Source organism: Arvicanthis niloticus, chromosome 2 (genome assembly GCF_011762505.2).
Source record: "Arvicanthis niloticus isolate mArvNil1 chromosome 2, mArvNil1.pat.X, whole genome shotgun sequence".
Lineage (NCBI taxonomy): Eukaryota > Metazoa > Chordata > Mammalia > Rodentia > Muridae > Arvicanthis > Arvicanthis niloticus.
This window is the reverse complement of record NC_047659.1, coordinates 125,624,630-125,640,514: the sequence shown is the minus strand read 5'-3', so window position 1 is coordinate 125,640,514 and position 15,885 is coordinate 125,624,630. Positions and strand designations below refer to the sequence as shown.

Sequence of the window (15,885 nt, the reverse complement as noted above, 5' to 3'; positions counted from 1 at the left end):
CACTTCATCTTTGTGGGCTTCCTTCACTAAATGCTAATCTACCATGAAGAGAGCATTCTCAGTCCCAAGTGAGGATCATTGTACACATGCTATCTTCCATCATCTGCTCCCTCCACTGGAACGTCAGCCTCTAAAGACTGCCTGCCCTAAGCACCATCAGATCTCAGCGTCTGGCAGTGACTGAGCAACCTAACTTCAAAAGTCATCTCTGTGAAGCTTCTGAAATTCCCACTATGAAATTAATTGCTCTCCCCCAGGGGTTTTTACATGAACTTTGCACAGAGTTTATCTCTTCACATTATAATTAATTACAGGGACTCTGCTCTATTTTCCAAGTTCAGGACTCAGCAGCACTGGATCAAAGATATAGCCCAGGGGCGAGGGGCACAACTCACTGACAGAGCCCAGTCTAGCATACTTAATGCCCTAGTTCAAACCACAGGATCAAAACACACAAAAAAGTGTCCGATGTACACAGGAGGGCAGGAGGATTACTGTGAGTCTGAACCAGCCTGGGCTACAAGGGAAGTACCAAGCCTACTTAGCAAGAATATCTCAAAAGTAACAGTAACAAGCCAGGGCTGGAGAGGTCGCTCAGTGTAAAGCACACTCCCTGCTCTTGCAGGACTGGAGTTAGGTTCCCAGCATCCACACTAAGTGACTCACAACCCCAGATAACAACCACTCCACCCAGAACTCGAGTTCTAGGAGATCCACCATGCTCACAGAGCACTGTACTCAGGTCCACATAAACCCACTCAAGCACATATATACACATAAACTTGCAGCAACCCTGCTACCTCAGCTTCTTGAGTTTTAGGATTATAAGTGTTCGTCATGGTGGCCAGATGAGGCCACCTGTATTCAAATCCCAAAATCAAGCAGGGCATGATGGCTCAAACTTACAATCTTGGGAAGTGGAAGCAGGAAGATCAAGAGGTCCTTTGCTTTGTGGAAAAATTCAAAGCCATGAGACCCTCACTACAAATACCAAGTAGATCTCAAACTTACCACTTCCTAACTTTAACTTCATACATCTTAGACACCTGCTTTGTTCCTGTTTCCTTGTACATAAAATGGGCCTAATAAAGGTAGTCAATTCAGAGTACTGTGAAGAGTTTGTTACATGTAAATCTTTTAGATTTAGGCTTGGCACAGAGTAAATCACTAAATAAATGTGAGCAACTGGCAAAGCCAAGAATCATAAGAACATAAGAATAACAACACTAGGCTATCAAGGCCAACACCAAATACTCTCTGAACTTCATCACAGATCTGTATGTCCTGTCTTCATTTCACAGCACCCAGTATAATGCCAACTGACAGACATTTCCACAACTGATAGACATTTGTGAAAAACTCAGAAAAGAAGGTATTCCTCCTTGGAGCCTCTCCCACTCTTAGGAGATCATCCTCACTTTTCCATAACAAATCTATGTTCACTCTGCTCTCATACACGCACAAGCATAAGCACACACAAACACAAAATTCTTAGAAAAGAAAGGTTACTTTAAAATAATAAATAAATGGAACAGTATAAGACATGAAGAGAAGCCAGGTGGTTGGTGGTAGCAGCACACACCTTTTTGAGCCCAGCACTTCGGAGGCAGAGGTAGGGGGATATTTTGAGTTCCAGGACAGCCAAGGCTATATAGAAAAACTCTGTCTTGAAAAAAAAACAAAAAGGAAGAAGGAGGGATGGAAGGAAGGAGGGAGGGAGGCAGACTTGCTGTCAGCAAGTCGCACAGAAGGACAGGCTTAAGTCCTTTCCTACTCTACCACCAGGGCTGAAGGGGACATTGCTACTGGATGTGTGAAGTCACAAAGCTGCCAAGCCTTGGCCAAGCGCCCAGTCAATCTTTGTGTGCTTACACCCATCGGTGATGAGCCTACACTATGTAAGCACTGGGGAGGCCCTCTGTCCTCGGCACCAAATAATCTAATCAGGGTTGATGATAAGAGGACAGCTAGAGAAATGGGCAAGCCTGTGCAAAAGTAATCTAGATGGAAAGTCCCTTGAAACAGCTGTTTGCAACTATGTCATAGTTATGGACTATGGCAAAGATTCAAGGGACAGATGTCACTGAAGAATATTTCAAATAGAAACATTAGTTTATCCTCCTTTAAAAAACAAAAAAAGGTGAGGGGGGATGGAAAGATGGCTCAGCAGTAAGGAGTACATGCTGCTCCAGCCTCCTCAGGCGTCTGCACTTAACATGCATACACGTTCACATAAGGAAAACAAAACAGACAAGTAAGAAACATACAAAATAGGTGGTGGCGCACGCCTTTAATCCCAGCACTTGGGAGGCAGAGGCAGGTGGATTTCTGAGTTCGAGGCCAGCCTGGTCTACAGAGTGAGTTCCAGGACAGCCAGGGCTACACAGAGAAACCCTGTCTCAAAAAACCAAAAATAAAATGAGATTTTTAAATTCTTTGTACATGGGACAGAAACTATGAGCACTTAACTAGAAGGATCTGGAAGGCAGCAAACAGAAGTTACTTCACTGTGCTCACTGCAAGACCAGGAAAGGCCTGCCCGCTGCTTGGGACAGGTGGTACACTGCTGACAGATGACAGGAAGAAGGCAGGAGCATCAATCAGAGCAGACACTTTCTATTCCATCCACCCAGCATCTTGACTAGGAAACCAAAGCCTGTTATCTTAGCCAACTTATCTGCACAAGTCTGGAAGTGAGTGGGGTAGGCAGAATTAGTCTCTAGAAAGATGTGTGCCCAGAAGCTATAACTCCAGAATTAGAATCACTTTTGGTTTGAGTTTTGTTTTTTTGAAATAGGGTCTTGTTAGCCAGCTCAGATATTACTATGTAACCCAAGCTGGCAATGAACCTTTGACAATCCTCCTGTCCTCAGTCCCAGCACTGGGGTTTCAGGAGTTGACTCACCACATCCGGCTTAAAATTTGTTGCTGTTTTCTTTCCACTGCAGGCCACTAAATCTGTTTCTTGCATGCCAACCAAGGGCTCTGTCACTAAGCTACACCTCTATCCACTAGCTATTTGGTCATGCTTCATTTTGTTTGAGACCAGGTCTCATACATAGGCCAGGATTGTGTCTTGGGTATTGGGGTTGCAAGTGTATTTGTATAAACTCCAAGTCAAATGTATTCCTTTAATCCCAGCACTTGAGAGGCAAAGGCAGAAGATCTCAGTGAATTTAAAGCCAATAACCACCCTGCCACTACCATCCCCACCCCAAGAAGTAAAAATCCAAATTGTATTACTTCTTGGGGACCCTAAATTTTGAAAACAAATCTCTCCTGGATGATTTACAAATAAATCCGGATGAGACCCTCAGAGCACTGCTGAACTAAGTAAGTAAGCCTTACACCCAACAGTGAAAGTTCATGTCTTTCAGGTCATTTTACCTCTCACCCTCAACTCCAAATAGGCCTTTATTTTATTTGTGTCTTTATTTTAGTGCTAGAGATTGAAACCAGGGCCCGCATGCTCTTAAGTGTGTGCTCTACTACTGAGCCGTATAACTCCAATGCACAGATGAGCATTTCAGGGGGAAACTCAGTGAGATAGCCCATATAAAACCATTGGGACAATAGCCTGATACTTGTCAGAACAAATCCACATGATGTTAGTTGTCACTGCTGTTTAGCTAACTGGCAGCATATTAAGCTGAGGGAGAGCCGTGCCTCGGCATAAGCAACACAGACAAACTAAATCGAAGACTAGCAACAAGCGTCCATCCCCATTCCTGCTCTGAATGTTCTCTGTGTACTCTACTGTCACAGATAGAAAAATATGATTAAACCAGGCAGTGGTGGCGCACGACTTTAATCCCAGCACAGAGGCAGAGGCAGGCAGATCTCTGAGTTGGAGGCCAGCCTGGTCTACAGAGGGAGTTCCAGGACAGCACAGCCAGAGTTCACAAAGAAATCCTGCCTTGAAAACCAGGAAGGAAGGAAGGAAGGGAGGGAGGGAGGGAGGGAGGGAGGGAGGGAGGGAGGGGAAAAAAAAAAAAGAGTAACCATTTTTATGCCTCCTACTTTTTTCTTCCTATGCAAGCAGCAACATATCCAGAAAACAGCAGGCGAATGGATGCACTTGGAAACATAGTCTACCTTTGAAGTTAGATCAACAGAGGTTCAAATCCCAGCTCTACCACTTACTCACACTATAATTTGGGGAAGAAATTTTCACCTGTGATCCTTGTTTCCTTCCTCATCTATTTTTAAAAGATATATATATAGATATATATATATGTGTGTGTGTGTGTGTGTGTGTGTGTGTGTGTGTGTGTGTGTGTGTGTGTTTATACATAAGTATATGTCACTTAAGTGTAGGTGCCCAGTGGCTAGAAGGGTGTCAGATGTCCTTGAACTAGAACTACGGGAGCTGTTGTGAGCCACTTGAAGTGCATACTGGGAACCAAACTCAGATCCTAGAAAACCAGCAAGTACTAGTAACCACTGAATCACCTCTTCAGCCCCCTTACCTTATCTCTAAGGAGCAAGGAAGGGCCAGTGAGAGGGTTCAGTGGGTTAAGGGCACTTGCTGCCATGCCTGAAACCTGAGTTTGGTCCCCAGGATACACATAGTAGAAGGAAAGAGATAACTCCTGCAAGTTGCCCTCTAACCTCCACATGTATATTGTGGCACACCACACATGCACACACACATAATAATAATAAAGATCAAAACAGCAAACAACTTCTTGGCTTGCTGAGAAATTTTATTAAAAATAAGCTAATTCTGCAATATTAGTGACAGTATGAATTGGGAGATGGCTAGACAGTAGAGAATTTTCTAGCATGTATTAGACCCTGCAGTCAATCTCCAGCACTGAGGAAAAACATGCTTTTCTGTAGCCTAAGAGCATAAACTCAGCCATGAGGCTTGTGCATAAGATGAACAAGACCGAGCACTGAGATGTCAGTGAGCAAAGCAGATAGTTTCCGTGAAGGTGACCTGAAAACAACTTATCAAATTCTCATCTTCTGGCTAGTAACTGATCTAGTCACAGTCATGAATCCATGGGTATCTCTGATCCAGCACAACTCTCCCTGGCTGCTGGTAGGCAGTAGCCAAATGAACAGAAGCAAGACTTCTTGAAGAGGAGACACTTCTGGTGGTAAATTTGTTTTGAAAACTCCCTATCTATTCAGGCAAAACAATCTGCTAAAATGGTTATAGGAAGCCACTGTTTTAAACTAAGCTGCATATTACATGAGACCCCAACACCCTAACACACACACATCAAAATGGAATCACTCACAGAAGTTTCAGGTCACCAAGCTGGATCTAAAAAAACAAGACTGGGATGGTAACAGTCAAGTTCCCCACACAGGCCAATCAACTTCAACTGGGATGGTGTTCTAAAAGCCTTAATCCTAAAAGAAAGATCTTAAGATAAATTACATTGCCATGGACCAGCTAGTGTTCTACTGTTGTGTCTCCCTGGGTTGCTTATGAAATGAACCCAGGTATGGCTCACACCTTTAGTCCTTGCACTCAAGAGGCAGACACCAGCAGATCCTACAGCAGATTCTAGCCCAGCCATGGCTAAACAAACAACAAAAAAATTTCAAGTAAATTTGTAATTTACTTATTTATTTATGTCTTCCTTCTTTCTCTCTCTCTTTCTCTCTCTCTCTCTCTCTCTCTCTCTCTCTCTCTCTCTTTCTTTCTTTCCTCTCTCTCTCTCTCTTTCTCTCTTTCTTTCTTTCTTCCTTTCTTTCTGTACGGGGAATTAAACCAAGGGCTCAGGCATTCTAGGCAAAATCTCTACCATTGAACCCTCTTCTGCCTTCTTTTGGTTTGGTGATTATTGTTTTCTGAGAAAGGGTCTTGCTAAGCAGACCAGACTGCCTTGAGCTACCTGTGTAATCTGATGGCTCTGAACTCCCCAACCTCTCTCTCACTTTGGCCTCCAGAAAAGCTTGTTATGTGAAATGTTCCTGGAGAAATAAAAAGTGGAAGTGCTACCAAGAACCTATGTGTCAAAACTACAGGTTGTGCGAGCGGTGGTGGCACACGCCTTTAATCCCAGCACTTGGGAGGCAGAGGCAGGCGGATTTCTGAGTTCGAGGCCAGCCTGGTCTACAGAGTGAGTTCCAGGACAGCCAGGGCTACACAGAGAAACCCTGTCTCGAAAAACCAAAAAAAAAAAAAACCAAAAACTAAAAACTACAGGTTGTTATGGTAGTTCAGGACTATAATCCCAGCATGTGGGAAACTGAGTCAGGAGGGTGACTAGCCTAGTCCAGCCTGGGTGGCATAGGGACAAAGGAGAAAACAAACAAATTTTAAAAACTATGTGATGGTTTGAATATGCTTGCCCTAGGAAATGGCACAATTGGAGATTGTGGCCTTGTTGAAGGAAGTGTGTCATGGTAGGTGTGAGTTTTGAGACCCTCCTCCTAGCCACCCGAAAAACAGTCTGATTCTGGCTTCCTTTTGGATGAACTCTCAGCTCCTCCTGCCCCATGCCTGCCTGGATGCTGCTATGCTCCTGCCTTGAGGATAATAGACTGAACCTCTAAACTTGTAAGCCAGCCCCAATTAAATGTCCTTTATAAGAGTTGCCTTGGTCATGGTGTCTCTTTACAGCAATGGAAACCCTAAGACAAACTATAACTTACTTGAGCCACCTCCCCACCTCCACACATACACATGTGGCCTGGCAGTAGTGGCACTTAGGGGGCAGAGACAAGTAGAACTTGTTTAAGGCCAGCCTGGCCTACAAAGTGAGTTCTAAGATATAGACAAGGCTACACAGAGAAACCTTGGGGAGAGGGGCAGGAAGGGAGACACCCCTAAACAAGAAAAAGAACGTCCCATGGACTGAGAAGTGAAGAGCCCAAGCAGATAACTAATGAAGAGATGAGCCTTACATCTGAGAGCACGCTGTCTCAAACAGACACCTGGGAGAAACACTGTGATCAGATGCTCACAGAACAACCAGTTCCATCTACACCAAAGCTCTCAGAAACTATCTATCATCTGCATAAACAAATCCTCAGGCCACTGAGAATATAGTCTTACACACATGTCAAAAAGCAAAAATCCAACCTACAATGCTGACCATGTACATATGACACCAAGACTGACAACTTAAATTCAATCCCTGGAATCCACATGGTAGATGAGAACTGACTTGTATAAATCATCCTCTGACCTCTCTGCATAAGTTCACACATACAAGATAAATAAATATGTAAAATATGCAATATAATAATAAAATAATAATAATCTGCTATGTGTGGTGGCATATGCCTTTCATCCCAGCCCTTGGGGGACAGAGACTGGCAGATCTGTGAGTTCCAGGATAGTCAGAACTACAGTGAGATCTTATTTCTAAAACAGCAACAAACACAACCCCACCACCAGAAGCGGATCAGTGAGTTGGAAGCTGGTTTGGACTAGAGTGCAAGGCCCTGTCTTACAACAACAGTATTAATTATGGTTGATAATATAAAAACAGGACTCTAGGGCATGAGCCTATCTAATTCATGGAACAATCGACTATATCTCCTCATTCTGCCTATATGGACACATGAGGCTAGGGAGGTAAAGTAATGTAACCAAGGAAACTCAGCTAGTAATGAGAGCACTTTAGACCTAAATCCAGAGCTATAAACTACATCCATTTCTTACTGTTACAGATAGGAATTTTAAACACTGTAGTAAGCCACAAGGCCTATTAACTTGCTATTTAATTTGGAAGGACAATCAAGACAGTAAATTTATCTGGGCATCATGCAAGGACTTTAAGTAGTCACCCTCACCCAAGGGACCTAGCCAACCACTGACACCAGGGACAACATATTGCCCCGCACCCCCATCTTAGACTCTGTTTGTGCCCATATGTTCAATGAAGCTTTACTCCTGGCTCCTGTCTGCCCTTTCCTGAGACCTTACACCATCTCTTGACACAGCAGAGCACACACTCCACTAAAAGACCACTCCAGCCTCCAATGGCCCCTTTGTCTCCTAGACCAGACCCAAACCAAGCAGGAGGGCATTTTATTCACTGTCTGGTATTAAAGCTTGCTAAACTAAAAACAAATAAGTGGGGCAGGGGCTGAGCAGTGGTGACTCACGACTTTAATCCTAGCATTTGAAAGACATAGGCAGGTGTTATCTCTGTGAGGTCAAGGCCAATCTAGTCTACAAATTGAGTTCTAAGACAATCAGGGCCACAGAGAAACCCTGTCTCAAAAAAAAAAAAAAAAAAAAAAAGATGATGATGGTGGTAGTGGTTGGTAAATAAATAAATAAATAAGACTGGAGATTAGCTCAGCTGATAAATTGCATACCGTAGTAGGCACAAAGTTCTAGGTTAGATCCTCCATTGTGGCATAAACCAGGCTTCATTGCATGCTTATAATCCCAGCACTTAGATGAAAACATGAGAATCAGAAGCTCAAGGCCAGCCAGAGCTACACAGTGAGACTTTGTTGCCAAAATAATACTAATAACAACAATTACAATAATAATTTAAAATTTAAAATGAAAAGGAAGGCCAGCAGGTGACTCAGTGGGTAGAAGAGCCACTGCCACACCTGATAACTGAGATAGATCTCTGGAACCCACACAATACAAAGAGTACCAAGAGTAGACCTCTGACTTATACACACAGGATCAATCAATAATAAACAAATAAACAAACAAACACGAGAAATATTTCTTAAAGGCTAGCAAGATGGTCGGGCACCATAAAGAGACTGCAAACAGGCCTGATGGTCTGAGTTCAATTCAGAACCCACACAAAGACGGAGGGAACTGACTCCCTAAATTGCCCTCTGATTTCTATACAACCCCTTGACACCAATGTGCAAGCACACACATACAATAAATAATAAATCAAATGTAATGGAGAAAAAAAAAAGATGATGAAGGAGCAAAAAGAAATTAAAAAGGCATATATCTGTAATCACAGTACTCAGGAGCCTTGAGGCAGGAGGACACAAGGTCCAGGCCACTGAGAGCTACATAGTTGGACTGTATCTCAAAGCTAACATCCTGGGCTGAGAGATGCTCAGTGGATAAGAGCACTTATTTCTCCTGAGGAAAACCCAGGTTAATTTCCCAGCACAACAAGCAGCTCACAACTCTCTCTACCTCCATTTCTAGGGGATACAACCCCTCTACCCCTCTTCTGCTTATTGATGTTGTTGTTCTTTTTTTTTTTTTTTTTTTTTTTTTTTGGTTTTTCGAGACAGAGTTTCTCTGTGTAAGCCTGGCTGTCCTAGAACTCACTCTATAGACCAGGCTGGCCTTGAACTCACAAATCCACCTGCCTCTGCCCCCCAAGTGCTGGGATTAAAAGCGTATACCACCACTGCCCAGCTTGTTTGGTTTTCGAGACAGGGTTTCTCTGTATAGTCCTGGCTGTCCTAGAACTTGCTTTGTAGACCAGGCTAGTCTCAACCTCAAGAGATCCATCAGCCTCTGCCTCCTGAGTGCTGGGATTGAAGGCATGCAACACCACCTGGCCTTAAAACAACTCTTTTGATTTCCACAGGTTCCTGCACACATGTATAGCACATATACACATAAAAATGAGAGTTGGCCTGGCAGGTAAGCACACTGGCTATTCTTCTAGAGAACCTGGGGACTCCCAGCCCACACAGTGGCTCACAACTCTTTATAACTCCAGTTCCATAGAATCCCACTCCCTCTTCTGACCTCTGTGAACACCAGGCACATACAAGGCACACAGACAGACAACATACAGGCAAAAAACTAATATACATAATACTTTTACATTTTCAAAAATAAGTAAATATATTTTTTAAAGTAACAAATCCCAGACCTTGATTCTTTTGAAAGCAAATTAAACAGAAATGCATTTACTGGTTCTGGTTAATAAATAAATTATCCTATAGTTAGCTTTACCTGTAGCTTGATTTTTTTTTCAAATAAAAACAAAAATATAATTAAGCCAGGTGGTGGTAGCACACACCTTTAATCCCAGCACTTGGGAGGCAGAAACAGGCAGATCTTTGTGAATTTCAGACCAGTCTAGACTATATAGTCAGACCCTGTCCCCAATCCCCAAAAAGTTCCTTGATTCTCTTAACAATAACATTTTATTTGGGGTTATCTGTCTATCAAGGTAAGATATCAGGTAACTCAGGTTAGCTATAAACTACTGGTGGATCCTCCTGGCTTAGTCTAAGTACTGGAAGTACAGGTGTGCACCATCACACTCAGTAAAGGCAACCTTAGAAAGTCAAAACCAGGAATCCAAGGCAGGAGAGATGGCTCAGCAGTCAAGAGCACTGGCTGCTCTTCCAGAGGTCCTGAGTTCAATTCCAGCTCACAACTCTCTGTAACTCCAGTTCCAGAGTCTGACACCCTCATACAGATATACATGTAAGCAAAACACCAGTGTCTTTGAAAGAAAGAAAGAAGCAAAGAAAGAAAGAAGCAAAGAAAGAAGGAAGCAAAGAAAGAAGGAAGCAAAGAAAGAGAGAAAGAAAACAAAGCGGTGGGGATAGTTAACACACCTTTAATTCCAGCATAGGGGAGGCAGAGGAAGGTGGCTCTCTAAGTTCCAGGCTAGCCTGCCCTACAGAACAGCCAGGGCTATAGGACTACAAGGAGAAATCCTATCTCAAACAAACAGTCAGCAAGACAGTTGAGATTATAAAGATACTTGCTGCACATCCCGTCCAGCTTGAGACCTGTCCTCAGACCCTACAGTAAAAGGAGAGACCCTAAGTTGTCCTCTGACCTCCACAAATGTGCCAATGTGCATAGAGCTAAACTTAGTCACACACACTCACACATATGAGAATAATAAAAAATAAAATTTAAAAATTGTACTGGCTAGTTTTTGTCAACTTGGCACAGGCTGGGTCATCTGATAAAAGGAACCTCTATAGAGAAAATGTCTCCATCAGACTGGCCTGTAGGCAAGTCTATAAGGACATTTTCTTGATGAACAATTAACGTGGGAAGATCCAGCCTACTTTGGTCATGCCATCCCTGGGCACATGGTCCTAGGTAATTAAGAGAACAAGCTGAGCAAGCCTCTAGGAGCAAGCCAGTGAGCAGCACTCCTCCATGGTCCCTACTTCATTCAGTCCCTGCCTTGCTGGGAGTTCCTGCCTTGGCTTCCCCTCAAGGATGAACTATGATCCAGATTTGTAAGCCTTTCCTTCCTGAGTTGTTTTTGGTCATGGTGTTATCACAGAATAGAAAGCAAACTCAAACAGAAACAGGCTGGGAATGTAGAAAAAACAATTGTCTAATAATATGCACAAAGCCCTGGGTTCAATCCATTTCCCCTTGGCGGCCAGGAGGGGTGCAGGGAGAACAACAGACTGACCAGGCTAGAAAAGTGCTTCCTATGCAAATATGAAGACCTGCATTTGAATCCCTGGCATCCATGGAAAAGCTGGGCACAGTGCCCTTCGCCTGGGGAGGAGAAAGAGACAAGCAGGTCATGGAGCATTCCTGGCCAGCCAAAACAGCAAGTTCCAGGGTTAGTGAGTGACAGGCTTAAAAACTAAGGTAGAGTGATACAGAGAAATCCATTTTATGCTGCATGCACAGGGAAATGACCACAATACACACACGCATACATAGGCAAATGCACTTGAAAACACGTATACATGCATACACTGCCACACACACACACAAATACACAAATAACTAAAACCAATATAAGAAGTAATTATAGATAATGCAAGTGACCTAAAAAGTTTCCACTATCAGCAATTCTGTCCACAACCAGTACAAATGCAACCAAACTATATTTTCTTTATTTCTGAGGTGGTAGGGACTGATCACAAGGCCTGACCCAGGCCAGACAACATTCTACCACTAACTCACTTTCCAGTTCAGTGTCTTTATTCCTAATAGTATGAATAGTTTTCTGCCCAATAACATTTCCCAGCCCTCTACCTACACCCCAGAAACCAGTGAATCTATTCTGAGATAACTATCACAAGGGCTAAACTCATCCTTAGAAAAACTCAAAAGGTGTGTGTTCTGAAACCTCTAACTGCATTTTGAGCACCAAGAAACAAATTCTACAATGTCCACAGATACAGCAATCTTTGTAACTGTTTTGTTTTTCTTTTTCTTCTTTTTAGGCAAGGTCTCATGTATCCACAGCAGGCCTCATATTCCCTATGTAGCAGATAAGATAACCTTAAACTTACGATACACCTTCCTCCAAACCTTGGTTTATCCAGTGCTGGGAATCCAACCCAGGGCTTCCTGCATGCTAGGTAAATACTCTACCAACTGAACCTGAACTTCCAATGGCTAGTTTATCTTCTGGAAGTCAGGAATTACTCTGCTGGTTATACTGGTCTAGAACTCACTATGCCAGGCTTTGCTCCAGTTCTCAGTGAACCTTAGCCTCCTGGCTGCTCAGAGTACAGATATGTGCCCAATATTCAATATATGACTCTCAGAATAATCTCCTGATGCCAACATTACCAGTGACTGTGACCACATTCACAGGAATGTTCAAAGTATCTGACAGCCAGAGGACAAAAGGCACAAGTCAGCCATAGTGGCAGGGACCTGTAATCCCAGTACGTAGGAGGCTGGTCTATCAATTCAATGTCAGCCTCAATTACCAGAAACCTTGTCACATAAAACAAACAAAATTCAGCAATGCAGAAGAAGAATCCTCGGCTTTTTAATCTGATTACCATGAAGAGCAACCCTGGGTAATAACTCTTAGCCACCCTATACCACACCCAGAAAGTAGGAGAGGCTGAGCCCATGCAGTCCACAGTCCCTCATCTCCATTCTGAGCAAGCTGCTCTTCCTTCTGTCAGGCAAGAAGGAGAAAGCTTTCCTTTCCCATGGCAACTTCTGCTCTGCTTTCCCATAACTCCCTTATCAAACAGGAAAGGGGGGAACAACTGTGACCCAGGGATCCCTGTACCGAAAAGCTGGAAAACACCACAGCAGCACCCCACTTTATCAACGCTGGTGAGACTCCCTCCCTAACGTGCTTTAAATAGCAGGAAAAAAATATAAAAGTACCAGTTTTTTAAACGGTCCCGAGCTTCCAACTGGGCTCCCACTTCAAAGCTGATTCCTCGTCTGTTAGGTGGGTGCTTGGTCATTTTCAGTCATCAACAGGGCTGCTTTTATTCTCCTGAAAAAGCCAATTAAATATTCATGAAACCTGGGAAAGTCTGCCCAGGCTATAACATCACCAGGACACATTAAAAAACCAAACAGGCATTATTCAAAACACCCAGCTCCATGACCCTGTCAGCACCCTGTCTGGTGCCTCCCCTCCTTTCCGGTATCCCCACTAACAGCACCCCTCAAACTTGCCATGGCCTGTGTGGTCTCTGAAAATGTGGAGGACCCTCTCAGCAAGGTTTACTGAGGGCTCATCTATGAAGCACATTCTTCAGAATGCCAAAAAACAGCTGGTCTTGTGATTAAGTCCAACCACTTGCCAACACATTCAACAAATATTTGTTCAGAGACTATTTAGTCAAGACCCAAAGAGACAGACAGTTCTTACCCTCAAGGAGCCTCCAATTATAACGTAGCCAATGAACAGTAGTCAGTTCAAAATGTAATTGCTATAAAATTTAAGTGCTAGAAAGGAAACAAATAGAAGCTGAGATAGTAGGCAAGAATGTAGTGCCAGCTACAAGGAGCAGGGAGACAAGAGAGACCACTAAGCCCAGGAGGTTAGTGGCAACTCTGAATAACAAAGCAAGAAAAGACCAAAAAAAGAAGAAGAAGAAGAAGAAGAAGAAGAAGAAGAAGAAGAAGAGGAGGAGGAGGAGGAGGAGGAGGAGGAGGAGGAGGAGGAGGAGGAGGAGGAGGAGGAGGAAGAAGAGGAGGAGGAGGAGGAGGAGGAGGAAGAGGAGGAGGAAGAGGAAGAGAAGGAGGAGGAGGAAGACGACGACAACGACGACACCTGACCCTACTTTTGAAAGAGTAAGACAAAAAATTGTAGGGCTAAGGACAACAGCTTGCCTGGGGGGGTGGGGGTGGGGATTGGATCCTCAGCACCAAATAAAGCCAAGCATGGTAGCCATTCCTATAATTGAAGTTAAGCAGAGGCAGGGGACTTTCTGTACTTTTCATTAATAAATCTGTTCCCTCTAGGGGCTGGAAAGATGACTGTAGCAGGATATCTCCTCCCCCCCCCCAGCTATATTTGCAATAAAGCTCAGTCATTGGGCAGTATGAAAGGTAGGCAGAGTGAGGAAGGGGAGGAGAGAGAAGGAGGTGGAGGAGGAGAGAAGATGGCTGTGGATGTACACATGTCTCTAGCAGTCTGAGGTAGTTATAATATCGAGATTAGATAATTGGGCAACAATTTAATTGTGTGGGCATCTTGTTAATTGAGCATTTCCTAATATATAAATCTACTGGATAATTTTTAAGCATTAAGAGTCTTTATTCTGCCAGGCAGTGGTGGCGCACACCTTTAATCCCAGCACTTGGGAGGCAGAGGCAGGCGGATTTCTGAGTTTGAGGCCAGCCTGGTCTACAGAGTGAGTTCCAGGACAGCCAGGGCTACACAAAGAAACCCTGTCTTGAAAAAACAAACAAACAAACAAAAAGAAAACAAACAAACAAAAAAAAAAACCAAGAGTCTTTATTCTACAGGGTACTGCAGACATAGCAGGAATGGCCTGGGCTCAGCCAAGAATTGTGGACAGCATGGTGAACTGGCAGAGCCAGCCACTACGCTGGCATCTTGTGGATTGGATGCCAGAGCCTGTGCAACTAGCTAGCTGGAGCCCCAGTCAAAGCCAAGGAGCAGAGAACATGGTGGCTGCCAGGGAACAAGCTGGACCAGGCTGTACTACTACCCGCTACAGATGACTCGGTGGTTAAGGATACTGGCTGCTCTTTCAGAGACACTGAGTTGGATTTCCAGCACCCATATGGCAACTCACACTTTCTGTAACTCAGCTCTCAGAGGTTCTGACAGACTGTTCTGGCCTCTGCACAAACCAAATACATACACGGTACACAGACATACATGCCAACATACATGGATACACATGAAATAAACTTTACCTGATCTTTCTGCTTGAAAAAAGTTTCTGGCATTCCTCTTACCTAGGGAGTTTGAAGTCAGCCCTAATTATATGAGACCTTACCTTAAAAAGAACAACGAAAATGGAACAGAAAGTTCTAGAGCTGCATATACAGCTGAACAACACAGTAGTAGAGCACTTGCCTAGCAAATATAAAGCCCTAAATACAGTCCAATACTAAAGGGACGAGGATGGCACACACTTAATCCAACACTCCAAAAAATGAGGCAGGCAGATCTCTGAGGTCCAGGCCAGGTCTTATTAACGGTGAGACCCAAACAAATATAATAAAGCAGTCTTTAAAAAACAAACAAAAAAACAAAGCTGAGTATAGTGATATATGCCTTTATCCCAGAAATGCCAGCCTGTCTACATGAGTAGTCCAGGCCTACATAGAGAACCCTGTCTCAAAAATGCCCAAATAAATAAATAAATCCATACATATAGACATAAATAAAGGAAGGGAGTCTGACTAAGACCACTTGCTGCTCTTCCAGAGACCAGAGTTCAGTTCCTAACACCCACATCAGATAGATCACAACCACCTGTATCCCCAACTCCAGGATATACAACGCCCTCTCTGGACTTAAAGTAAGTAAATAAACAAATTAAATAAGTAAATAAATAAGTGAGCCAGGCATTAGAACACAGCTGCAATCCCAGTTCTCAAAAGGCATGTATGTCTGTGTACTATGTATGTATTTGGTTTGTGCAGAGGCCAGAACAGTCTGTCAGAACCTCTGAGAGCTGAGTTACAGAAAGTCTGAGTTGCCATATGGGTGCTGAAAAAGAACACAAAGAATATGGGCTAGCCTGGCCTATATATTGCAAGTCCGGTTTGGCTGAACTTTAATCTCA

The 15,885-nt window shown here is 43.5% G+C and overlaps 1 protein-coding gene across 4 annotated transcripts in view; it reads right to left on the bottom strand.

Annotated features, from left to right (window-relative positions):
* The window catches only part of Phf20 (PHD finger protein 20), a 102,869-nt gene that overhangs the window by 71,432 nt on the left and 15,552 nt on the right, over nucleotides 1-15,885 (bottom strand). For all 4 annotated transcript variants that reach the window (XM_034494441.2, XM_034494440.2, XM_076930101.1 and 1 more), the window contains exon 2: nucleotides 12,992-13,106. Coding sequence is in view for 2 of the 4 variants with exons in the window: in XM_034494440.2 (XP_034350331.1) it covers nucleotides 12,992-13,074 (83 nt within the window). In the remaining 2 variants the exon portion in view is untranslated. The remainder of the gene's footprint in view (nucleotides 1-12,991; nucleotides 13,107-15,885) is intronic.